This window comes from Phacochoerus africanus, chromosome 1, assembly GCF_016906955.1.
Source record: "Phacochoerus africanus isolate WHEZ1 chromosome 1, ROS_Pafr_v1, whole genome shotgun sequence".
Classification (NCBI taxonomy): Eukaryota; Metazoa; Chordata; class Mammalia; order Artiodactyla; family Suidae; genus Phacochoerus; species Phacochoerus africanus.
In genome coordinates, this window is record NC_062544.1 from 186,894,403 (window position 1) to 186,921,457 (window position 27,055).

General features: G+C 37.5%; 2 protein-coding genes across 6 annotated transcripts in view; one reads left to right on the forward strand and one right to left on the reverse strand.

Moving 5' to 3' along the window:
- Positions 1 to 22,391, reverse strand: part of PDCD10 (programmed cell death 10) — a 41,374-nt gene extending 18,983 nt beyond the window's left edge. Inside the window, exons 1-3 of one of the 4 annotated variants that reach the window (XM_047785949.1) lie at positions 22,240 to 22,376; positions 18,545 to 18,586; positions 5,650 to 5,860 (exon numbers count right to left, since the gene is read on the reverse strand). In XM_047785949.1, coding sequence (XP_047641905.1) covers positions 5,650 to 5,745 — 96 coding nt within the window. In that variant the 5' untranslated portion in view covers positions 5,746 to 5,860; positions 18,545 to 18,586; positions 22,240 to 22,376. Of the gene's footprint in view, positions 1 to 5,649; positions 5,861 to 18,544; positions 18,587 to 21,703; positions 21,908 to 22,234 lie in introns of those variants that run through there. The other 3 variants (XM_047785922.1, XM_047785940.1, XM_047785933.1) reach the window with 3 other exon arrangements.
- A 406-nt stretch (positions 22,392 to 22,797) lies between these two features.
- SERPINI1 (serpin family I member 1) overlaps positions 22,798 to 27,055 on the forward strand; it is a 76,877-nt gene continuing 72,619 nt past the window's right edge. The window contains exon 1 of one of the 2 annotated variants that reach the window (XM_047785888.1): positions 22,798 to 23,256. The gene's annotated coding sequence lies outside the window, so the exon portion shown is untranslated. The remainder of the gene's footprint in view (positions 23,257 to 27,055) is intronic. The other variant, XM_047785877.1, reaches the window with a different exon arrangement.

Below are 27,055 nucleotides of genomic sequence, written 5' to 3' on the forward strand. Positions count from 1 at the left end.
AAATCATGTTCATCTTATCTGTACCCTGCATAACAGTATCAGGTTCTGGTAACATCCTGTTAAAAGCTATCATTTACTAAGCACATATTATGGACTTTATATAATCAAGAGTGTTTTTATAGAGGGTATCTCTAATCCTCATAATAATAAATCTGATAGCTATCATCTCCATTTGACAGAGGAAGAAACTCAGTTTCCATAAATTTACCCAAAATTAAATAGCTAATTAAGTACAGAGAAAGGATTCATACCAGATCTGTCTGGCTCCAAAACTCATACTCAATCCACCCACCAATGCTATCTGGTCTCCCTGTACTCACCCTTTCCAGACTGCAGTCTACCCTATCACTGAATCACTTCAACTACTGAAGGACCAACAAAGTCCTGAGTTTCCACCATGTAAGAGAAGTCAGTGTGAGAGATACAAAAGAAACAGACTCTAGTCCTGGAACCCCAAAAGAGTAAGTAGCTATGTGGAAATAGATAGTATCACTGTTGGCTAAAGTATAAAGCCTGAAGATGAGATCTGAACTGGTTTGTAAAGAGGGGACTTCTTAAAATCACCTTCCTTGACAGCTCTCCCACTTAAGTGTTTCTTCAGGGCTGGTTAAACCTGGGGGCGTAATGACTTTACATCAGTTTGGAACAGATAATAGTATCCACTTTGTTTCCAATACTTTTACTGAGTCCAGTATTTTTCTAGCTTTTGGGATAAGAGTCTTTGGTTAGGGTATGCTTAAAAAGCCAATGTAATCATTTTTCAGTGGTACTTAATAGTGCATATACCATATTTTGAGTAGAAAGAAGGGAGAACATATGACACTCTGCATTAATGGATACCAGGACATGGAGACACTCCTGGGCCTCAGTCATGTAGACTTCCACATCCTGGATAAGAGTTTAAAAGAAAAAAAAAAAAAGGGAAGGAGTTCCCATTGTGACTCAGTGGGAATGAACCCGACTAGTATCCATGTGGACATGGGTTCAATTCCTAGCCTCATTCTTTGGGTTAAGGATCTGGCGTTGCCATGAGCTGTGGTGTAGGGTGCAGATGAGACTCGGATCTGGTGTTGCTGTGGCTGTGGTATAGGCTGGCAGCTATAGTTCCGATGCGACCCCTGGCCTGGGAACTTCCACATGCTACATTTCCATGTGCAGCCCTAAAAAGACCAAAAAAAAGAAGAAAATAAGAGTGAGAGAAAAGGGCACCTAACATCTCATCTTCCCTAAAAGAGAAGGAAGTGCAATTGGAGGGAAACCACAGGCTGGGTGAGTTTAATATCAAGGTCTCACCCCAACCTCACGTTCTGCCTACTCTCAGTTGTGTGAGGTCCTCCTGAAACTTAACTCTTCATAGCTTTTGAGAGCACATACTGTTAACTGACTGCAAACTTGTCAAATTTAACTTTTTGGGTCATTTATAAAAATATTTTAAAAGCTTACAGGAGTTCCCGTCATGGCACAGTGGAAATAAATCTGACTAGGAACAATGAGGTGCGGGTTCGATCCCTGGCCCTGCTTACTGGGTTAGGGATCCGGTGTTGCTGAGAGCTGTGGTGTAGGTCACAGACGTGGCTTGGATCTGGTGTTGCTGTGACTGTGGCGTAGGCCAGCAGCAACAGCTCCAATTAGACCCGTAGCTGGGAACTTCCATATGCTGTGGGTGCAGCCCTAAAAAGACAAAAGACAAAAATAAATAAATAAATAAAAGCTTATACATAATCTGGATTCTACAGAGTGCTCATTTATTATACTGCTCCCTTCAGAAATACCAGTTCATTACTACACTTTATTTTCTAGTATCGAGCCAATTTCTTAAATTCACAATTAAAAAATACATATCCATTTAACTCTTGTGGTTGCTCAAGTTTTAAAGTCTTGAATAAAATCTTTTACAAGTTTTTTTAGGTTGAAATAATTAGGTTAGTTGGTTCCAAATTATCTATAAACCCTGCTTCCTTAAAATTAGGCATGTTTCCCTGAGGCTGATATCCCTCTCCCTTCCTCCCACCCTGCCGGTCATCCCCACAGAGATTACTGATCATATTCTTTAAAAGGAATTAAACTGAGTTAATAGTAAAAAGAATAAAAACTTTATATACACCTATGATTCAAATGACATAACTCTGGAAAAAAAAAAAAAAGCCAGAAGAACATCAGTAGATGGAATAAGAGGAGGCCACCCATTAACCTTTGTGAGGCCACAGACAAGGCAAAATACAATCATCTATTTTGTACATCTTAAGTCCAATCTTAAGTCTGAAAAGAATCAGTCCTGGGGTTGCCAAGCTGTCTGGCAAAAAGATAAGCAGAATCACCTAACTAGCATAAAGTACTCCATTAAAATATTGCCTATATATGTGTAAAACATATGTGTGATAAAAAAATATATGTGTGATGACAATTTTGTCAGAAAATTATGTGGAAGAATTCTTAATAATAACAGCAAATACTTACTAGGTGCCTGGTACTATTCTAAGCACTACAATACATCAACTCTTATTTCAGAGTTGTGAGAATTAAGTAAAATATTGTTTATCCTCATTTTGCAGATAAGGAAACTAAGACAAGATTATATAGTATAGTAAGTGCCAGAGAAGTAATTCAAATGCCAAATATTAATTATGATGATCTCTGGATGGTAGGACTGCAGGTAAAGCCCATTACTTCTCTGTGGAGAAGTATGTTTACTATGCTCAAAATATGAGGTCTGGTTTTTTTCAATAAGAAAAATTATATTTATATTTCACCATCAAAAAATTTCTTTAAAAAGACACAGAAAAAAGAAGATCCATGGTATGTCTTTTTCTGGAATGAAGAACTGAACCATACATCTTTCCTCTTTCATACACAAAGAATCAGCAAAAAATAATACAGTATATGAGAACCTGGTCTGAGACTTGGCATGAGGTTTCTATAAACTCATTATCCCATAATGCAACCAGGAGACCTATTTCACAGTACATTTACAACACATGCAATATACTTGGACTCTGAACTCTACTGCAGCTGATTAAACAAGAAGCTTACTCCTTCTCAGCTGTCTTGGCATAGCTTCATTAAGTTTAGCAAGCATCTAGCTCTCAGAATGCCATAAATAACTTTCCCCTGTGAGCTGGAGTAACAGTACTAAAATTTCCCCAGGTGTAAGGATGTCCTACTATCTAAAAATCTGTTCTGCAAAATGACTTCTAGATTACCATTGTTACTACTGTGGATGTAATGTTAAGGTGAGAATGCATAAGCTTTTTAACTCTTATAATACAATGTGGACAAAATTTAGCCAATTATCTAGCTTCAGAGTAAAACTTCATCCCTACTGTGATGCTATATTTTGTAAGATTAATTTGACATCCGTTTTATCTTTAAATCTGCAAAGCACAGAAAAATAGAGCCAAACTAAACTCTAATTTTTCCATGACTAGATTTATAGAAAAATCCGTGTTTCAACTATAGTTAAATATTAACATTTAACTGATGAGGTATCTTATTTAAGATGTTACATTAATATGCTGGGAATGTTGAGAACAATGCTAATATTTTATTTAAAAAAAAAAAAGCTTGATACCATGACCTTAGATCAGTAGATTCAATTTGATTAGACCCTGACAGTTTGACATGGTAACTCTCAGTTAGCCACATCCAGCCATTTCATTTTCATATTTCACTTCTAATATTTAGTTCTTGAAGCATCTATGAGTCACTCTGGCAATGTGTTTTAATTATGCACACATTAACCTACATACATTTTCAGATCTCAGATTTCTGGGTTTTATTAGTTCATTCACAGCCATTTCTTTTTCTTTCCAATTAATTTTCCTTACACATGGATAAATTAGAAAAGGCATGTCTGTATTAATCCCAACAATTTACCAGACTCCCATATCCTACATAAGTGTTTTCCAAAGTCAAGATTCAAATAAAATCATTCTATTCTATGTAGGGAAAAGTCACTCAAATTGTTAGAAAAAAAAGCTTTTCTCATTCCTCTTTCATTAACCAGAGGACTAAACTGAAGTTTTGTGATGTAAACTGCCTTCCCTGCAAGTAAAGACTCAAAATACCAGATAAATATAGAAAATGTCCCCAAACGACTAGGTCCAATAGTCAACAGTTAGCTATATAGACATGAAAAAAGATGGAGGACCTCTGGGTAGAAATGTCATAATGGTTCTTGAAGTAACTGAGAAGTTCAAATACTAAGTGTCAAGACTGGTTAGTCACCTACCCTTCAGGGACTGTCCCCTTACCTCGTACCTGGTACGAGGATAATTAAATTGTTAATAATTTGTTTGGTTAAGAATCTGTGTTGACTACAGCTCTTAAGAAGTATGCTGACTTTTTATTTTCCATATCTTCAGACCCTAGAACACTTGACAAATAAATGGTTGGCATTTAATGAATATTTACTGAACAGCACTGAAGCACTTGCTTCCAACAATAAATGCAGTCTTGCAATGACTGGGTAAAGTGGCAAAACAAAATGGTAGACTTAATTACTGGAGTGTTGGTTATAGCTGCCAGAGATGGGTATAACCAGCCCTGGAAGAGTGCCTCCAATGCTACCATGGTAGCAGGATAACAGGGACAGGTTTTTCAAAAGATGCCTCCTTGCTTCCTCTTTAGTAAACTTCTAAATTTCCCAACTTCCCAGTTAGGTGTGGTCATAAATCTAAGTTCTTGCCAATGAGATGTAAATGGAAGTCTTGTGTAGGACTTTCAAAAATGTTACTTTAAGGAAGCAGAATCAGCTGGAAGTGACACACCACCTCCTGTTCTTTTTTTTTTTTTTGCCCCTTCCCGACAACTCAGGACAAGATGGATGGAACTTCAGCATCCATCCTACATGCTGAACTGACCTTGACAATGGAAGATAAGTACTAAGATGTTGAAACAGAAGACAGGAACCTGAGTTTCTGATGATACTGACTCATAATAAATGCTAGTCCTGGACCACTTACCTCCAGAATTTTTTACATACAGAAATAAATTTTAAAGAAAAATAATTTCATATATAAGGACCTCAGTTCATTATTAAAAGGAGAGAAGTAATTATCTCTAAGGAACTTCCAGTTCTAAAATTCTCTACATACCGTAGCATATTAATATTAACTTAAAAGAAAAACCTAAAATGCACTGGTAATATTAAGTCCTAGAAAATTGCTTAAATAAAAAAGCAACTAAAATTTCTTTAGATACAAAGCAATGGTATCTTCCTTTTATCAGTAAAATTATGTTTTGCCACTACTGACTACAACTCATTAGGACATTTTTGTGCCTGCTCTTATGGCTGCCTAAAATGTGTTAAACCCCAACATTCAATTCAGTGGGCCCCTAAGATAGGTCTCACCTGCTATGTAACAGACTTTTTATTTTTAACGTCATAGCATTTATCATAAATCTTCATGTATATAATTACTTGTAATCTTCTGTTCAATGTCTCTACTACTTTAGTGAAACTTCCAGAAGGGGGAGCAAAACATCAGTGTTCTTCCCTCATTGTTTTATGTTCAGCCTGGCACAATGCCTAACACATAGATGAAGCCCATTTATATAAGTATTTCTTATATAAGCAAACAAACAAATGAATAAGTGAAGCGGGCATTAAGGAATTACAGAGATCAAATCAAAAAACATTTACCCCCTTACCTCATTAAACACAGGATACATGACTGCATAGAGAGGCATAGAAACCATGGAAGTGGTCTCAGCTTCATTCTTCATCTCTTCCATTGTCATCCTCATTCAAAAGCCAACTACAGTAGAAAAAGCAGTGCTAAAATGCAGAGGAATCTTCATTCACTGCAGTCTTTCTTCTCTTTATTGTGATAAAAGAATATTGCACAAAACATATACTGTCCTGGATAAAGGAGAAGAAAGAACAGAGATTTACTATATTAGAATTAAGAATTAAAAAAAATAAGATGCTGAACATTTGCATTAAAATTATTTTCCAAATTGTTTATTGATTTTGTCACCTAAAAAACAACAAAAACATAAGAAGCATCAAAGATTTAAGGTAAATTTTTAAACTGAGAAAATCCTACCAAAATGTGATCTATTTGGGGAAAATTTTTTACTTAATTTTATTAATTTATCGAATATCATTTAAATTTGACAGTGGCATTGTGGCATTTTTTTGAATCTTTGTCCAAATCTGACACAAATACAAAGAAGAAAAATCCACAGGCACTGGCAGTTTGGAAATAAAATATCAAGGATTCAACAATATAAGTGAAATTTTGCCTTGAGGAGTTTAAGAAATAAGTTGCTTTTTAAGGGAAAGTAACCGTATCCAATTCCTTTGCTAGGCTGAAAAATGAGCCTAATTACAAAGTGAAAGAGTAATAATAGTAACATACCTATATACTAAATGATATATATCAATATATGTTAAAAAGCCATCAATTTTGAATAATTTCTATCATTTGCAAAGCATTTTCAGATTATAAAACATTTTTCATATGCTTTTTGTCCTCCCAATAACTTACCTTACAGTAACTGTCATTCTAATTTTACAGATGAAAAAACTGATTTAGAAATAAATCACTTGCCCAAGATCACACATGCAGAGGCTTAAGACTTGATTCCATTAGTATGAATCCAAGTTTGATACTCCCAAATCAGAAAACAAAGTCTGAAGTTAAAGTAAAGAACCTCATCTCATCTACCCAAGAAAATACCCAGAAGTTATTCATTCACTGAACAAATGTATGTATGTTTAACATCTGCTACATGCAAGATGCAGCAGAGGTATAAAGATAAGGTCCTAATCAAAATTATCTGAGCCAGATTGTGGAAGACCTAAATAGTTTGAAGGATTACAATCAAAGGTCAGTATTCATAGCTTCAAAAACGCCAATAACCTGTCCCACGTGAGAATTGCTCACTGTTCTCCCATATCCCTACCAGTGAAGGGGAATTCAACACCTTCTCTGAAACAATTAAGTCCTATTTCTGATAGTTCTAAACATGGAAAGTTTTTTCCTGTTTCTAGCTTAAATCTGCTCTCTGACAAAACCAAATAAATAAATAAATAAAAGGAAGAAAAGACCAATTCCTAAATTTTATTCGCTAGGACAAGAGAAAATCATTACCTAATGAGACTGCTGATATTTAAGCAGACTGCTTGGATCACGGCATTAAGGATAGAATGGAAGAACAGAAGGTGAAGGCAGAGAAAACTTAAGAGACCTAGTATACCTAATAAAAGATCAATAGGACCTGAATAATAAGCAAGAGGAAGAAGGTAAATATCAATGGTGGTCCTGATCTTCCTCTTTGACTTCCTGTAAATATGCTTTTCCACTTAGAAATAAACTATAGATACATCTCGGAATAAACCTGGAATAAAGAAGAGGGGCTGAAATGCTGTGATAGTAGTCAAAATTAAAATGATGGATACTATGAGAACGCAGGTTCGATCCCTAGCCTTGCTCAGTGGGTTAAGGATCCGGCATTGCCATGAGCTGTGGTGTAGGTCGCAGATGCAGCTCAGATCCTGGGTTGCTGTGGCTGCGGCTGCGGCTGCGGCGTAGGCTGGAGGCTGCAGCTTTGATTCCACCCCTAGCTTGGGAACCTCCATATGCCTTGGGTGCAGCCCAAAAACAAACAAACAAACAAATGATGGATACTGGATGTACAGTATAAACAGTAACAAAATGCATCATTAGCTACAAAAAAAAAAGCAAGTGAAAAATAGCAGTACAGAACCAACAAATATTAAGCCTGGTACTAAGCACAGAGCAGGGAACAAGGCAAGACCTTGTGGAGCTTATACTATAAAAGCAAAGACAGAAAATGAACAACTGTAAAAACCATACAAAAGAGAAGTCAGGATGCTCTTCCACTATTCAATTTGAAGTTGAACTAAAACTGGCATAACAATTTAATAACCAAAAAGCCTTATCGAAATTGTTGATTTTTAATCTCATATAAACACTAATGAAACTGGCCCCAACTTGTGAATATGTGTTCTGAAAGGTTCAGAGGTAAATCAGTTCTTTGGAACATTCTCCCATAGGAACAATATTAAAATGTGATTAAGTGTGGAGTGGGCCAACCACCTGTGTAGCCCATAATGCTGCTATAATCTTTTTCTAATGACAAGCAGTACCTGATAGTACTGTAAAGTTTGTTTTAGAGGCAAGAAACAGAGGAAGAGAGGGGGAGAGAGAGAGAATTTAAATCATAACTATCTTAAGTGAAAATATCCTGACATGGTACAATACTCCTTAAAAACAAAATTAAAAATATATATATAACACCAGTATTTAAAAGGGTGAAAATTAAGAGTTTGAGCAGGTTTAGTGGGCCAGATAGGTACATGGCAGCAGCAATTCTGAAAGTGACTCTGGCCATTTGACTGACCCCTTCAACTTCATCTGCCTTTATATGTGCAGAAATAGGCACATGGGTTCTGCCAATTTTAGTTCAAGTTAAAATACGCTGTCATTCCTTTTACATGCTTCTTCACTTGAAACAGTTCAATAGACAATCTGCAATTACTCCAAGCTATTCTAACTCTTAGCCTTAGGAATTTCCACCCTGCACTACCCAACCAACCAACAGGAGCCTGTTCATTTAAAGAACTATATTTGGGCTATGTCTCAAGGCTCCAAATGAGCATTTCCTCAAACAGCCTCACTTTACTCCATCTGGAGCATAACAGAACCAAAGCTATTAACTCACAAATAAAATGAGTGAACAAATGAAAGTTCTTGATACTGATGGAGGCATTTCTTGGGGAGAAACAGAAGATTCCTAAGTAAAACAAATTCTACATTTAAAAAATGTTTGTACGCAGGTCCATTTGTCACTTTTTTTTCCTACAGTCAAATCTAGTACTTAGCCCTCTTACATGATTCTAAGTTCTTATAATTCCTTTAATTTTCCTCCTTAAAGAGGTTAAGTTTTATTTATTTATTTATTTATGTTGGATCTTCAAAGTGTCCCATAATATTTAGCTGAAAGAAGTTTATTTCAGTAGTAACTAGAATCTTTTTCCCAACAGAGACAAGTACAGTCAGCACAGTAGGTACACAGCAGACTTTAATAAACATTTGCTGAATGAGTGAATTAATGAGATAAGACATGGTAATTTATAAGTCAAAACAGTCTTGCTAATGCTTTTCAAATTTTAAGCCTAGTGAAACAAAAACAAACCCAGGAACCTAATCAATTTTATTAACATTCTGGACCCAGGTACATTTGTCAGTTTATACTTATTTTTGCTATCCCTAGCTCTTCCTGTTACAGTAAGATAAGAGAATATAAAGATCAAATAACTGCAAATAAAATCAGAATTTCAAAGGAAATTTACATAAAACCCAAAGAAAACCAAAGAAAAATAAAACAGATTATGGTTGCTAAAGTCTCAATTTTATTAAGTTTGCTAGGATATGATCCTATGGACACAATTAGTGTATAATTTAATAATTCACAAAATTCTCAAAGTGCAAGCATTTCCAACACTGTTAACCTTTGCTTTACATGTAAGCAAAATCCAAAAAGTTATATGGCTTTTAGCAGAAAAAAAACACTGTCTATGAGAAAGAGTGGGAGAATGCCACAGTTTGCGTATGCTGGGACAACCTAGGGCATCAGGATCACTTCAGGGCCTATTAAAAACACAAATTCCCAAGATGACTCAATCAGAATTTCCAAGAGAGGGTTAAGGAAGCTGTATTTTTAGCAGCCAGCTCAGATGATTCTTGAGAGCAGGACAGGTTGGAAATCACTGATATGGAAAGAATACTGGCAGGAGTCAGAAAAACAAGCTGCTAAGGCCAATCTCAGAGACAAAGGTAAAATTAAGTCTAACTAAGCACCTGAGATAGGGAGTTTGGGTCCTGACTTGGCGGAAGTTTCACTTAATCACTGGCCTTGTCCCCTCAACAGAATGGGAGTAAAAATTTTATCATCTTAAAAGCCATGGTACTCTAAAATTCAGTGATAATAAAATTTTATTACCGGTATCTACTATAGGGTCCAAAGTAATCTCATGGGAAATTTTAAAGAAAAGAAAAAGATCTCATCAGATGATAAAGATTTAGAGGAGGAAGCCAGGAAAAAAGGCTGGCAGAGGAACAGGGTTAAGTAAAAGATCCTACTTAGACCAAAATGAGCTTGGTGTACCCACATCAGGGTATATCTACAGCTCCCTCCTTCCTCCGCAAATTATTTTTCCTATAATTCAAGGTCCTCCATTCTACAGTTTTCCCTGAACATGCACTACGTCAGCTTGGAACTGATAGAATTTTGCACTTAGGGCCATCTAGAAACAATCTCTTCTTAATGGTAAATGTAATATATTACACTTTGCCACTGTATTTGCTTATATATATCAAATTTTTTCTAGCCTTCTCCAAAATAATAACTGAACAATTTGTGCAGAGATATATGAAAAGAGCATAAGAATTAAGGTCTGAAAGTGTGGACTCAAATCATGGTACCATTATTATAAACCATCTTGTCTCTCCCCCCCCCCCTTTTTTTTTGGCTGCCCCTGTGGCATGCGGAACTTCTTGGGGTGAGGGGGTGGGGGAGGGAAGAATGTACTCACCAGTCATAGCAGTGACAATGCCAGACCCTTAACAGCTAAGCCACCAAGGAACTCTAAAGCCATCCTGTCTCTAAGCAAGTCACTTTACCTCTCTATGCTTTAGTTTCTTCTTTAAGATGGACCAAAATTGAGCTGTATTCTTGAAAGAAATATAATTAGACTAAAAGATGAGGTAATTTCTAAATAGAAGCACAGAACCTCTATATTTTGTTGTTATTGTTTTTATCTTTTCTTGGGTAGAACCCACAGCACATGTAGGTTCCCAGGCTAGGGGTCTAATAGCTGCCGGCCTACACCAGAGCCATAGCAAAGGAGGATCTGAGCCGCCTCTGCAATCTACACCACAGCTCTCAGCAATGCTGGATCCTCAACCCACTGAGCAAGGCCAGGGATTGAACCTGCACCTCATGGTTCCTAGTCTGGTTCATTAACCACTGAGCCACAACGGGAACTCCAAGCCTCTATATTAAATGACTTCAATTTACTAAATTATTAAGCACTGTATTTCTGTTCTTTTAAATATTCAAAGAAAGTACACATTTCACAAAGAATTATCACTTCACTGGAAGATCTGACCTCAATCAAAATTGTAAAGGCACTTCCTCTGTTACACCAGAATTTCCAGGAATCTGATACCACCAACTGCTATTTTGTTTTTGTTGTTTTGTTTTTTTTTTTTTTTTAAGGCTGCCTCCTTGGCATATGGCATATGGAAATTCCCAGGCTGGGGGGGTCGAACTGGAGCTGCAGCTGCCAGCCTATTCTTCAGCCACAGCAACACAGGATCTGAGCCATGTCTGCAGCCTATACCACAGCTCATGGCAATGCCGGATCCTTAACCCACTGAGTAAGGCCAGGGATCAAACCTCAGTCCTCCTGGAGACTAATCAGGTTTATAATCTGCTGAGCCACAACAGGAACTCTGTACCAAGGGGTGTTTTTAAAAACAAGATAAAAAAGATATAATCTTCAATCTCTGTAAACATGATTCACCAAACAAGCATCAGCTGAGTTATTAAGAAGTAACAGAGGAGTTCCTGTAGTGGCGCAGTGGTTAACGAATCTGACTGGGAACCATGAGGTTGCGGGTTCGGTCCCTGCCCTTGCTCAGTGGGTTAACGATCCGGCGTTGCCGCGAGCTGTGGTGTAGGTCGCAGACGCGGCTCGGGTCCCGCGTTGCTGTGGCTCTGGCGTAGGCCGGTGGCTTCAGCTCCGATTCGACCCCTAGCCTGGGAACCTCCATATGCCGCGGGAGCGGCCCAAGAAATAGAAAAAAAAAAAAAAAAAAAAAGACAAAAAAAAACAAAAAAAAGAAGTAACAGAGGTTCTAACTAAAACACCATTTGAAAGTTAAGATACTTTTGAAAACAGATAACACTGGCATATTAGAGCACAATGACCCATGAAGGGAAAAAAAAATGCTTAAATGTAAAATTTAGCAATTTAACTCCATTTACTTTATCATTCTTTGATAAACTCTGTATATCTGTAAGAAATTAAGTGTTTCCTAACTAATAAGCAGACTTGGTTCCAAACATATACTTAGAAATCAGTCATTTAAAACTGATAGTTTAAGGAGTTCCTGTTGTGGCTCAGCAGGTTATGAATCCAACTAGTCCCCACAAGGATGCAGGTTCAATTCCTGGCCTCACTCAGTGGGTTAAAGATCTGGTGTTGCTATGAGCTGTGGTATAGGTCACAGATTCAGCTTGGATTCCATGTTGCTATGGCATAGGCTGGCAGCTGCCCTAGCCTGGGAACTTCATATGCTGCAGGTGCAACCCTAAAAGGCAAAAAAAAAAAACAAAAAAAAAACCCTGAAAAAACAGAAAAAAAAAATTTTTAAAAAGACTTAGTAATTTTCCTATAGAGGGTTAAGTAAAGATTCTAAGAAGAAACCTAAAGGAATACAGGAATAGGACTGTTTGAATTATACAGTGCTTTATCCAGTTTCATTTACTCAAGGTCAACCATGGTCCAAAAATATGAAATGGAAAATTCCAGAAATAAACAATTCATAAGTTTTAAACTGCTCACCATTGTGAGCAGCATGATGTAATCTCACACCCTCCAGTCTGAGATCCCCAACTATAGACATCATTTGCTCCTGACATCCAATCATTGACATCATTATGGCTTGATGATCCAGGATTGGAAGCACACGATCCTCCTTTTGATGTATCATCATCAGGTCAATGGTAGCCCAACACTACATCACAATGCCTATGTCATTCACCTCACTTCATCTTATCACTCAGGCATTTTATAATCTGACATCATCAAAGAAGGTTAAACATAGTGAAATAAGATATTTCAAGAGAGATCACATTCACATAACTTTATTACAGTGCATTGTTATAATTGCTCTATTTTACTATAAGGTATTGTTGTTAAGTTCTTGCTCATTTATAAACTCAACTTTACAAAAGATATGAATGTATGGGGGAAAAAAAACCCAACCATAGTATATAGAGAGTTTGGTACTATCTGGTGTTTCCAGCATCCACTCGGGGTCCTGGAACCTATCCCCACAAGTAAGAGTGGACTACTGTACTTAGCCAACATGGACAGCACTGTCATTAGAGAGGTGAGTAAGAGTGATTCTACAACTGCTAGTACTGCTTGGATGCAATCCTGGATCTACCACTTAGTAGTTGTGACACTTGGGGCAAGTTATATAACTTCTCTATGCTACAGTTTTCTCATCTATGAAATGAGAATAATAATAGTATCTGTCTCTTAAGGTTGTGAAGATTAAACAAGTTATTGCAAAGTGGTTTAAAACAGTACATGGCACATAGTAATTATTTAATACTAGCTATTATGATCAAGTACACTTTAATCTAGGATGACAAGGTCACTTTCTGGAAGTCAAGTCCTCTGTACAATCGTCTAGCCAGAGGAGTCAAGGACTCCTGAAAACCAAATAAATGGGGGAAGATAAATGATTATAAACCTACTTAAAACAACAGTACTCTTTGCTTTTTAAATAAATTTGTTTATCAAATTCTAAATATGAGATAAAACACATGAAACCGTTTACTCATCCAATAAATGTATTAATAACTACTAGTCTACCAGCCCTTCCTCTCACAGGAGCCCTTAAACACCTCTTCACAATTTGAAAACCATTGCTTTAGGACAACCACTACACAAGCATGAACAAAGCATTATGAGAACAAAGGTGAGTGGTCTGAATAATAAGGGTAAGGGCTAGCAAAAGACATCTGGACCCAGATTTTTTCCATAATTCTGATAGTTCCAGATCTCAATCTTGACCAGTAAATTTATCCCTAACATTGTCACATGCTTATGCATTTACAGAATCTAAATGTTAAAAGCCTAAAATGTTAAAGCAAAAACAGCCATTACTATACATTACTATGTATTATCTAGTCCAATCTCCAAATTTCAAAATTTATAAATAAGAATCCACAGAAATTCACACTAAGAAACTAAATGGCAATAGATATTTTAAAAAAAAATATGCTATTGAACTACAACAACATATTTACAGGACATGTTTGTTAGTTTGCCAAACTGACCTACTTCTAGGTTCACCTGCCCTGCTCTGTGTCCTTCACAGGTCACTCAGCTAAGAGCCCAGAACCCAAGACTCCACATAGTGTTTGGAGACTGAAGCCAGTAAGATAGTGGCTCTGATTCAAGGTTGCCCCAGGGTATTCAGCAACACAAGTTTGTGGATCTTCCATTTGGTGCTGCTGAGATCTCTGAATCACTCCCTTAAAACTTACCTGCATCATGTCAGTGTAAGACTTGTATACTTTGAGTAGCTTTTAAATACCAAAATCATGAAACAGACAAGAAGTAATTTTTTCTGCATACAGATGGATAATATAGAGCGGTAGGTAAGTACTTAGATTTGAAACAAAGATCTAAGTTTATATTTTGCTCCAGTGGGTAAATCATTTAAGTTATCTAATCTTTCTAAACTCAGTGAGATATGACTGGAAATACTGATTGAGGTGCTCATCTCACAGGGTTTTTAAGAGTACAAAATTCATGTACTTATTACAGTGTCTGACACACAATAAACATTCAATCCATATTATTGGTTATTGACATTTTATCCAAGATTCTATGAACCTGACATGGCATCAGGAACAAGGGTAAGACAAACCAGATGCCTAGAGCACAAAATTTAGCTCTTACTTGCGTGACTTAGAATGAGTGCCTCTTAAATTTTGTCCCTAGACCCTTCACTTGCCTCATTGTAGTTCTACCCCTGCATAGCACACACATAATCTGCATAACACACACATAGCCTAATACTAATATCACAATGCCATAAAGGCCACTTCCATAACATATTTTTTAAAAGCTTTTCTACCCCAACGGCCAAAATAGAGACATAATTACTTGGGCCACCCAAAAAAGTTACATATTATCATCCAAAGCAAATTAATAGTTTAGGAATACTTAAAAGAATTTGATCATCAAACACATTTTAAAAATACTTGCCAAGCCCGTGTTAAAATTACTTTTTATTCTATAAGGTACACGGATCAGTTTGATAAAGAAAGCTGTGGCCCAGAAGCAGGCTGGTAGCAGAGTGAAATCAAGATGTAACCAAAGACTTTCTCAAGATAATCCATAAAGGGGGATAATCTATATAGGATAAAGGCTGCTACCTCTAAATTAGCTGATGAGAAATGGGAACAATAAAAATAGCACAACAGGTTCGGGGAAGGAATACCCACACAACTTTAGTTGTGAAAATCCTCAATTTGTTTTTCCTATTTGAATGCCTAAATTTGTGTTAAATTCTGGTCTGAACAAAATTTAAATGAAAACATTTGCTGGAAGGCAGGAAATAAAACTGTCCCCTTTAATGTGTTCATCTTTTGCCCATAAAGTTCTTCACCTAGTAGTAAATGAATTAATTACTGCCAAACCGAACAGTTATTTAGGCTTAGTTGAGGTACATTTTTGTATTTTCCTTTTCAGTAGTAATTGCGATGTTTTATTTTCTCCAATATAGTGCTGAAGCTTTCCTTTAAAACCCCTCAGAAATTCAATTAAACTTAAGCTCCCAATCTGTCTCTATGTTTTCTACCCTTGGAAGTACAATGGAAGGGGTCTGTACCACATGGTCAGGCTTACCTGTTCTACATCACTTATAACCTTAGACATCTACTATCTAACTTCATGAGTCCTTATAGCCTAAGATCCTTTACAGTATGCAGTGAATATTTTCTTTACATTACCAAATTTCTTTGCACTAAAACACTACCACAAGGCACTTAAATGTTGATAAAAATTATTAGCTCCAGATAATAAAGGACTCTAGCTCATTTGTTTGACAGTACGCGTGATTAAGGACAAGGATCTATCTTGATGATGACATTTAACTTCATCTTTAGCTCCCAACAGATCTCAAATAGAAATGCTATTAGTCACAAGAAATGAGAGAGAGAGAGAATGGTATTTACTTATATTGCACATGTAATTCCTCCCATAACCTTCACTTGCAAAACTGTAATTCATTTTTCAAGGAAGCACACCAAAATTAAGGTAGAATCTCAGAAATCTCTCAAGTTTTGACAATATTGCTGAAATGCCAATTTTATTATGGACAAAGGCATCCACAAGCATCCAATTCTGAATAAAAGACCATAGTACTATTCCAAATCCTTTGGAATTAAATTAGAAAGCCTTGCAGCATCATGAACTGGTATAGGGAGCAGCTGCAGTTTCAAGGCCACGTCTGACTCATTTACCATTCCCAACCGCCTTTGGTTGCAGCAACCTTAGGAAGTCTAAGAAGGCAACAGGGTTGTAACATCTTAGAGTTTTGTCCTTTCTCAACTCCAAACTTCAAAGGTGTTCCAGTTTATCCTGAAGACACAATGGTTGATTAAGGCAGAAGGGCATGTTTCAGTGTCAGGGACCAGAAGGTACTTTGGAGAAACTATCATTCTTTCCTCTTCCAATTAACTCTAATCCAAAATTACCAAATGAACTGATGCATGGGCAATTACTTGATATATCAGAAAGGTCTTTCCATCCCCTACTATCCACCAAATTATAAACACTGTAGAGAAGTTTTATTCCTTTCTCTATTTCCTAGTACCTAGCTCAATACTCTGTATTCAAAGTTAACAGCAGTGTTGGAGATGTAATGATGAAGTCAGATATAGTCCATGGCCTTGAGGGTGTGCAGTCTTGCAGGGAAGAGAGACAATAAAGAAATACATGCCAAGCTGCCACTTCACATAACTCCAGGGAGCATACCTGTATCACACTATACATACACTTATCCTACACAAATTCAATGGGCATGCTTAAGATTTCTTTTTGAAGAAAACAAAAAAGAAAGAAATAGCTACTGAAACAAGTAGGTGATCATAATTTCATTCTATGCATATAAGCCCCAAAATGAAAGAGATAAAAGACATGGTTCTGCTACCCACCCTCACCAGACTCAAGAGCCATGGCTGTCTCTCATGATGAGCAGCTCCCCACACTGTGATTCCTGTATTATAATGTACATATTCCAACATGATCTCTGAATAACAAGTCAAATCTATTCCAATACTAGATGAAAAATGAGCTGTGTTAATATAAGTAATTTCTGCCTGCCACACTAACCTTAGCATCTAAGACACAATTTCTCTTTAACAGCAACTCTAACTAATCTAACTGCTCTCCAATAGCGCTCAATTAAAAATATGGTCTCAAGTCGGCCAGCAAGGATTCAAATCCTAATTTCAAACAGTAAATTGTTGTGTGACCTTGGGGAAGTTACCTAACCTCCCAGTACTTTAGTTTTCTCATTTAAATTGGGGATAATAGTGCCTCTACATCATATGGTTGGAACAAAGACAATTTAAGGTAATTTTACACATAACATATATTCAATAAATATTTGATAAAAATGAATGAACCAAAGCATCATTATTATGCAATATAACTTACCTCTGGTAAACTTATTTCCAAGGGGCTGGTCTGAGTGAACAGGACTACCACTTAATATGTTCCACTGCTGTTACCTAACAATTCTTAAGCTTGCTGATAAAACATCCTCTCTTGCTTTTTTTTAAAAGAGTAGCACTTGAGTCTAGTCAATTGAGACTGAGATTGAATAGATCCAATTCACTTTTGGGGTGGTTAAAAAAAGATTACGCATACCAAAAATATGAGAGTGACCTTGAAAAACAAGATTGTAATATTACACTATATCTGAGGTACAATTAATTGTGTAACAAAAATGAGAAAACTGAGTTCTTCATCTTCATACAGACAAAAATGGACTACAAAACTATACTGTTTACCTTTCTGCAAATAAATTATTTCTAGTTGCTACAATAAAGGTTTTTTCACTTTTTACATCATGTATGTATCGCTAAAAGATAAATCTCTAAGACTGCAACTTTCTATTTCAAATGCAATAATATACACCATCAATCACACTAACTTCTAAATCACTTCTGCAGCTTATTTTATGAAGAAAAAATTGTTTATCGTGTTTTTAGCTTAAAATTCTCAGTAATATTACCAATCATAATAACCTTAATAATCCAACAAGATATAAGAAGTAGCACTTCAGTTTTATCCTTCACATATTGGTATGCTAGGTCAATATGAATTTTTTATCTAAGATTCAAATAACATAGGGAATGACATTTTAAAAAGTAAGTTTAGGACTTAATAAAGACTTATATTTAATAATAAAAAACTAGGAGCATTGCTAAGTTTTAAAGCCAAATATAAGCAGTCACTTTTTGACAATACCTTGTTGGAGAGTGAACTGATAAATTCATGAAGGTATATAAGGCTATAGCCACTCAGAACTGTTGACTTTATTCTATGCCATTATGACAGTACTGTGAAGGATTAGAGAATTTGTTTTCAGAACCAAAACCTAACACAATTTATTTCTGAAATTCAGTTTCCATGTTTTGAAAATAATATTTTTACTCTGATAAATGTCTATGTTTAAAGCAAATAAGGTATTACCTTAGGAACCACTGAAACATTAAAAATTTCACGAAGCTCAAACTATAAGAAAAACAGGAAAAGCATGAACTTTAAGGATAAAATGAGATAACATTAGGGATGAATAGAATCCACTGAAAGTTAGTTTCTTCCATGTCTATATTTTGTTAGAATGAATGTTGCCTGCAAAAGCAGGATTGTGATAAGGTCTCCAAAATGCTCTGTTATACAGAAATTCTGCTGTAATAGAAAATGATTCTTTTGCCATTTCCACATAGGAAACTATCCAGATTTTACAGACCTCCAAAAAAGAACAAATATCTTTCTAAAATTTATATTAAACTTCTGCCAATAATTCTTTTTGATTCAAGGGTAGGAAACATTTCTCTTTTATTCAATTCTGTATTTCTGTCACTAGCAGAGTGCTGGAGACACTATGCATGAATGCACTTACTCAATCCTTTGTTCATAAATTCAGCAAATAATTACTGAGCACTTACTTTGTGTCAGATACTGTTTAGGTAGTGAGCTAAGGCACATGACAAATCAGAAGGCCCTGCCCAGGTAGCTTAGGGTCTAGTGAGGGAGACAGACATTTATCAGAGAAACACAGAAATAATTAAGTTCCTATTGTGATGATGCTACAAAGATGTACAGGGTATGCAGATGATGTAGTGGGATCTTACTCTAGTCTGGGAAAGGAGGGGTCCAGGGTCAGAGAACGTTCCCCTGAGGAATGACACTTAAACTCATACTTGAAAATTATTTAGGAGTTGGTCAGACTTAGGAAGGGGGGGGGGGCATCCAGGGAGGAGGACAGATCATGTATAAAGGCCTCCAAGTCAAAAAAGAGTTTTTGTAGGTAGTAAATGAAAGGCACAGTAAAGGAGAAAGGCTGGGGATGAAGATGGAGAGCTAGATAGGACACAAAAGATAAATTGTGAAGATTAAACAGAGTAAGAGGGTAACAGTACTTAAATATTTTACATCATTTTAAGTCTTTTTCTCATGTAAAATAAATAATCTAAACCTGAGTCTTTATTCCACAATATTAAAGATCTATAGTCATAACATCTGGATTATGTCTTGGTCCCACCAAGTTACTAGTTACATCACCTTCCTCTTAACCAATCTGAACCTCTTTATTCTCTGTGTAAACAGCTACTCAATTATGTGACCTACCAGGAACACAATGATGATCATCCTGTTCTTAAAGATCTTATGTCTTTAAAGATAGATGTATGTGGTACACATCCCAAGCCCTGTATTAGATGATATCCAAAAGCTGACACAGGGCTCCTACAACCCAAAATAGGAACACATGTGGACATTGGTGAACTGTAAATTACTGTAAAAATACAAAGGTACACATCATTTTGTGAACCCTAAATTATTCAATGCACTGAGATCCAAAATGACCACTGTATTCCAGCATGTGAACTGAAAGATGACAAATACAACAGAAACATTATTCCACCATTCACCATAGGTGAAAGAGCAAAACTACAAGGGACCTCAGAGATGAAGAGAAGTTAGTGGTAGAATTAACCAAGGACAAAAACTAACACATACTAGACAAACTGCCCTATATTACTGATTTCCAAATTTTCCTGACTTTTGGTTCAAAAGCTCATTCCACAAGCTCCCAGCTCTATGCCAAAAGTCAGAAGAACTCATTTCTCACTTCCTCCAACAAAAAACAAATGCCTACACTGCCATACAGAGAATAGATTAACATTCTTGTTTTACTATCACTGACTCATATTCAGTTTATGGTCTACTTAAACTACCGCACCCTTCTAACACAGCACTGAGCCAGTTATCCCCACATAATTTTCCATTTGTTTAGTTGGTCTTCCTTCCTTGTGTACTGCATTACTTACTCGTGGTGCTAATTATTCCTGATTTTACTTCATTCTATAGTATCACACCTCTCTTCTAATTTTAAGTCATATTAATTTCCAGACCATCTTCACTTCAATCCTAGGGGAATGTATTAGTACTTCTGATCCTAGACAGTGTCTTTGGATTCAAAAGTTAAACACATTGTGTACAAGTTAAATAAATGCAGAGTATATTTAAAATACAACATAGTTCAATCATCAGTTATACAATAGTAAACGATGACTGATTATCTGCCATCAGTAGATACCTGATTCTTAGACAGAAACTTATCATGAAGAAATCATGATGTCAATGAACATAATCCTGAAATTCTATTAAAGAACTGTATAATATTAATATTTGGAACTATAACTGTAACTGGTCCTAACAGTTATAAAGGATAGACTGGAACAAGCACACTGCTTTCTGTTCAAAATAAAACACAAATGCCTTATTTTTCCATTCTCTAACGTAAAATAAGAATGAGTTAAAAGTTATAGATGATGCTAAGAAAATTAAAATACACAAGAGCCTGGTGTTATTATAAACACACACTAGTCAAGAAAATGAGGGAGAAATCAAAATCAACACAACAAAATGTGATGTTACCTCCAAAAAAGCAATGTATCTTCTTTCCTAGTAATAAGCTCACTAAAATCTTTCTCGGTGCTGTATTATTTGTAAAAATGTAAAATAAGTTTCATGAAAGAATTCCAATCCCATTGTTCTCAACAAAACAGTAAAAACGGTCCTATGGTAGGAAGGGAAAGGAGTGTCTTTCACCTGTAAGGATGAGACATACTGTTATCTGACTTTCCCCTATCCCATTTATCTATCCTTTAAAATGGTAGCAGAGTCACTTAATAAACCCCTAAAAAAAAAACCAAAAAACAAGCAAAACTAGGTAAGTTGAAACTGATTCTCCTTATTTTTCCTAAAGGTCAGAGTGCATGCTTTTTTTATTGAGAAATTTCTTCCCAGCTCAAAAAAACAAAAACAAAAACAAAAAACCTTCTTCACCTCACAGAGAGGTTCTTAGACATACCTAAAATGCATTACTTTGCAACTTCCTCCACCCTCTTCAAAAAACACAACCTCCCTACACTTTCAGCCTGGTGCGGTGGCTCTGATTCAGAAGCTGGATTACAACTGGATTAGATTCAGAAGATCAGTCCCTACTTGTGCGTCCTTGGGCACGTCATTTATCCCCTCAGTTTCCTCATTAGCACTGTGAATGGCCTTTGAAAACAGTAAAGGTGTAATAGCGTTAATCTTTTCTATATGGGGCAAAATTACCTCCTTAGAGGGACATCATGAAACTGGAACTGAATCAGTAGATCTCTGTCAACATCTGACTCTTCCTTCTACAGTTCTCTTCCCTCGAAGGACACAAGCCGAGTCACCTCAAAAGCAGACTCCAAGCGCCCCTTCCTTTCTCTGCTCTTTTCTCTATCCTACTTCTAAAGCAGGGGGAAAACCCTTACCTCCTCACCCCAAGCCACATCTTCAGAGGACCCCACCCCAGGCACATCCGCCTTCTCCCTTCTCCCGGGGCACCAGAGGCCAACTTCGCCCTTCCCCTCCCGCCCCCACCTAGAGAAGACTTCCTGGAGGCGCTCGGGCCCGAGCAGGGCAGGCGGCATTTACAAACCCGCTTTACGCCACTCGCGTAGGGTAACCTCGCTTACGCCCATAGGGCCCCGTTCCCAGCCCCGTCCGCTCCGCCTGCCAGAACCAAGCCCAAGGGCCTCAGCCACGGCCCCCGTGTGACCCTAGACCTCTTCTGCTCCGCGCGGCGCTATGGGGACTGGGACAGAACAACCTCACCTTACCGGCAACTGAGGCACTGACTTCACTTCCCACCTTTGGAGCCCTCTTCAACTCCCGGATCAATTCACTCCGGCGACGCCGGAAGGACCCGAGAGGAACCAGGCGTTGTCCGGAATCCTGCCCAGCCGGAGTCGCGCAGGGGTTTGTGGGGACTCGTAGTCCCACTCGCGGGCTTCGTCGGCAGTTCCTGCACATAAGAGACTACAACTCCCGTCAGGCCCTGCGGTAGAGCCTAAGGTGATGGGTGGAGACAGTTTCAGCCAATAGTAATAGAGTTCCCTGCCTTTGCTGGAGGAGGTGCGAAGAAGAGAGAGGGTGAACTGAAAGAAGAGGAAGGGAGGGGTCAGCTCTCACCTGCGCCAATCAGGATGCAGGGTCGGCCCCGCAGGCAACTCACCCATTGTGGGGGCGGGCTAGCGGAGCCCAGGAAGGGACGGGGGCGGGGGAAGAGCTCCGAATGGGGAATATGGGGCGCCTGAGCTGTGGAACCTGAGAGGAAGCCGGAGGGGGGGGGAAGAAATCGCCCTGGTGGAGCGAGGGCGCGGTGTGAGGATGCGCCCTGGCTAGAGGAGCAGTTTCCCCCAAAGCGGCCAAGAACCAGGCACACTGGGCGGCCAGATCTGCTGGTCAGGGATAGGTCGAGCCCGGGCTCCTCGCGTAGGTGTCGGGACGGGGCGGGAAGCCCTGTGCCAGGTGTCAAGCCACTGAGTGAAGGGAGAAGGGTCCCCGGGGAAGGAAAGCGATAGGACAGCTGCAGAAGTGCTGGGAGCGCGAAGGTACCAGAGCAGCAGCTTCCCGCCGCCTCCAGCCGGGCAGCAGCCAGAACAGCCGGGGGAGGAGCAACAGCTGCTGAATTCGCCAACTAGAGGAGAGAGAGGCGGAGCTTGGGTCCCTGTAGCAGCCGAAGGCGCAGCCTGGACTGTAGTTTCCCGGGAGAGAGGAGAGCAGGAACAGGAGCGGAGCGCAGTCCTCGGAGCCTCAGCTCCAGCATCCCGCCAGGGGTTGCAGGTGTGTGGGAGGTAAGCGTGGGTGCCACTTCTGGGCGTCTGCTCTGCCTGGGAGAAAGCGTCTCCCAATAGGAATAATATCAAGGCACAGCTAAGAGTCTCTCACTCGGGTTAGGAAACTGGTGCAAACCCTTTTAGGTGAAAGATGTACATGTTTGGACTTCGAGAGAGGAGAAAAAGCAAAAGGTGGTTTGACTCTGGGTATAAAGGGCGTGGTTAGTGTTTTTGGTTTCAGTTGTACCGTTAAAACTGTTCTGGAAGATTTTAAGATTGAGGAAACCCTACTAATTTAGGACAGGGTGATATTTAGATAGGTGCGTAGCCGGTTTAAAAAAAATGTCATTGATATAAAATTACTTCAGAACTCTTTCACTAGGAAAATAACTTTGCATTCTTCTTCACTATCTACCCCTTACATTGTTTTATCAGATTGTCCTGCTACCGACCTGTTTTCCAGGGCGGTTATACTGCAGGTTCCTAGAATTGAAAGAGATCTCTGTTAAAGAAGCAAATATCGTCAGGAATAATCAAGACGACGGAACCTAGCAGAAGTATAACTTTTGCCAGCGATAATGTAAAAATGTGTTTTAATAAAGGGGTACTTAGCTTTCCATCTAGTGGCTCTAGAATATCGGAACAAAGACCGGGACTCAGCCTACAGTGGGAACATATGGTGTATGTACTTCATTGCTGCTCCTTATTCTCTCATTTGTGTCTGGTGATATTTGTACATAAAAAAAAAAAAGCTAAAAGTACAAGAAAAGCTGCAAGGATCTTTTCTATTTAGAGACTATGTGCTAAATGATTTCCTTAAGTGTGTGTTACTATGGGTTCAGACTTAAAACACATGTAATAGTATCAGAATAATAGTTTATTCTCAGTATTAAACCATGTGTGATTTCTTTGAATATAATTAAATACGTAGATGAAAATATGTTTTAATATTACGTAAAGATGAAAGTCCCATCTACCCTTGTGTAACTATGACAAAATTACAGCCTATCTTTTTAGAAAAGTCTGAAAAGCTATTTGCCTAGTTCATTTTCTTTTTCTTTTTGTTACAGAGGTTCCCCAGATTACATGGCTTTTAATCATAGTAGCATATTGCAGCACATTTTGCTCTGAAATGCTTTCATTGTGACAGTTGTATATTTCAGAGTCTGCCCGAACATGTTAATCTGGGTTTCTTTGAACTAGGGTCAATAAAATGGAGTAATTACTGTCTTTTTTTGTTTTCATGTTTACTGATTTGCTCATGACTTTTGGATTTTATTTCTGTAATGCATACAAAATTCCTCTTTGAAAAGAAATAGCTGGAAAGAATTCTCTTCATAGCTTAAAGTTCAATCCTACTGAGTGCTACTACTGATATAGCCTGACATGTGAATTTGTATGCTCCAACATCACCTCCCATGCTCTCACACACCAGAGAAATATATAAAGGGACAAATCTTAGAAAAACAGCTGCTTTTAGATTGCACTCAAGTAGATCAGGTAAGTATTAGAAGCAGGAAAGAGTTTAAGAAAAGGAAAAGCAACAGTAGCCACAAAACTTAGCAGCCATGGTAAGGATTTGCTACATCACAAGAGAGTTTCTTAATCCGTGTAGCTGATATGACCCCTTGAAAGTGATTTTAGGGAGGAAAATGGGTATTAGGGGGTAGTTAGGCTTGGAAAAGATTGTGTTTGCTGTTATTTCTGATTATGTAGATTATCCTGAATCAGAGTCTTAGATTCTCTCTCAGGCTCTGCTATTGATTCATTTTATGAAATTGAATAATTGCTGTCACTGGGTTATTTCCCCCATGTAATAATAATAATAATAAAGAGTAATACTGGCAATGAAGTTCTTTCAGAGCCTGTATCAAAAGATGTTTTTGAAAGGACTTGGTTGAGAATCAGTTAATAATCAAGTACATAAGATGGAAAATAGATATCAAAATTCAGATGTACTTTGGATCCCAACTATTTAAGGTCTTTTGCTTTGAAGTATCAAAAACAGTAGAATCTCACTAAATTAATGAGTCTATGATGTTAAAGTACTGGATTTTTCACCTGTTTCCAAGATTGGTGAAAGAGGTGAAAGAGACTGTGTTCCTATGTCATTTGGGAGTAAGCAAATCATGTTTTTATAAGGAAGAAAATCATTGGCAATATGTGGCACTTGAGTGTTTGTTACCTTGAATTCTTGACACATTTCAAATTGTTCACATTAAATCTCAGATAATCTGAAGACTTCTTGTATGTGACTGGTGTTGAGAAGTCTCATCAGATGAGTTTATAATTTTATGTGAAGCACTATCTTGGTTAAAACATGTTATTCTCCTCTTGATTTTTACTATTTGTGTATGGCTATCAGAGTATATATGTGATGAGAAAGAAAAACCAGTGGAGTGCAGAATGTCTCTTGAGTTGAAGATGCTCATGGAATTAATGTCATTTAGCCCAAAAACTTGGTTAATTTCAAATTACAATATACTATGGACTTTTTTTTTAATTTAAAATTCTAACTCTAAGCCTGTTGAGTGAAAATAATTGAGTAGCATGGATTTCTCATTCTAACAGGAGGATTCACTGATGCATGCAGCACAAAAGACTGAGATTTAAAGGTTCAAGTTCAAATGGTTTTGGTGCAAAGTGGGAGGTGGCATACAAAATGGGAAAGATATGAAGAAAACTATTTGAGAAGCATACCCTTAGCAAGAAAGAAAAGAGATTTGATCTTTTTTGTTGTTGTCATTGAATGCGTGATTTCATGACCTTCCCCCCCATTATTAATTTCTAGAGGCCTATACCCATAGTGGGAGACAGTATTTTCCTATATTATCATTTTAGCTGGAGTCAGAATGACATTAATTCATTAGGTTTTGAATAATCATGGGTGATTGAAGCAAAATAGAAAATATCCTGCATGGATACATTCACTTTTAAATGAAACTTAGTATTATTTGGACATAATTTTAAAAAGTAAAAACTAATATTTTCCCCCTTAATAACAGAGATACTTGAATAAGACACTAAATATGAGCAAGAACCCCCTCTTCACCCACCTTCTAAAGCAAACTCCTAAGATTAAACACTGCTTTGGGATCAAGGTTAATTGTTATACAAAGGTAAAAATTTGTTTTTGTTTTATTTTCAATCTACATCTAATGTTTTCAGAATTTAATCCTTAAAATTTGGTTCAGTGTGTTTTAAGTAACAATTATTTGCTCCTGGAGACTGTATACATCTTTCCCATCTCCTGCTTGTTCTCAGCACCTTATATCATGTTCAGCCTCAGGAAGTTGCCCTATAGCCACTTACTGAATTAGAACTGTTGACCAATACTTTCTTTAATGTTGTATGCATTGAGACATCTTGCACGTCTGAGTCAGTTGACCTCAGAGAATAATTATTATACATTAGACCCACTGAGAATGTCTTTGTGCTGGTTAGCCTTAGCAAATATGTTACCTGAGCCCAGTTTGATTCAGACTGTGTGGGCTGCAGAGATTTACCTACAACCCTTGTGTGCCATTTCTAAATTCATCCCAGAGACAGGGAACTGTGGGTAAGGAAAAGGGCTCTCCCAGCAGTGGCACTCAAGGTCTACGTTTTACAGCCAGGGAAGCCTATGGCTCACCGCCGTTTACCTCATGTAAAATACCTTTGTTGAAGCTCAACTATTGAAAGCATATTTCATTCTATAAAAATTTAATTTCCTCTTCCATTTTTCTAATCATTCTTAAAAAAAGTGATTGTGTTTAAGCACATGCGTAATTGAGCATTTATTGTTTTTGTATTTCACCTTCCAGAAACAAATTAATCT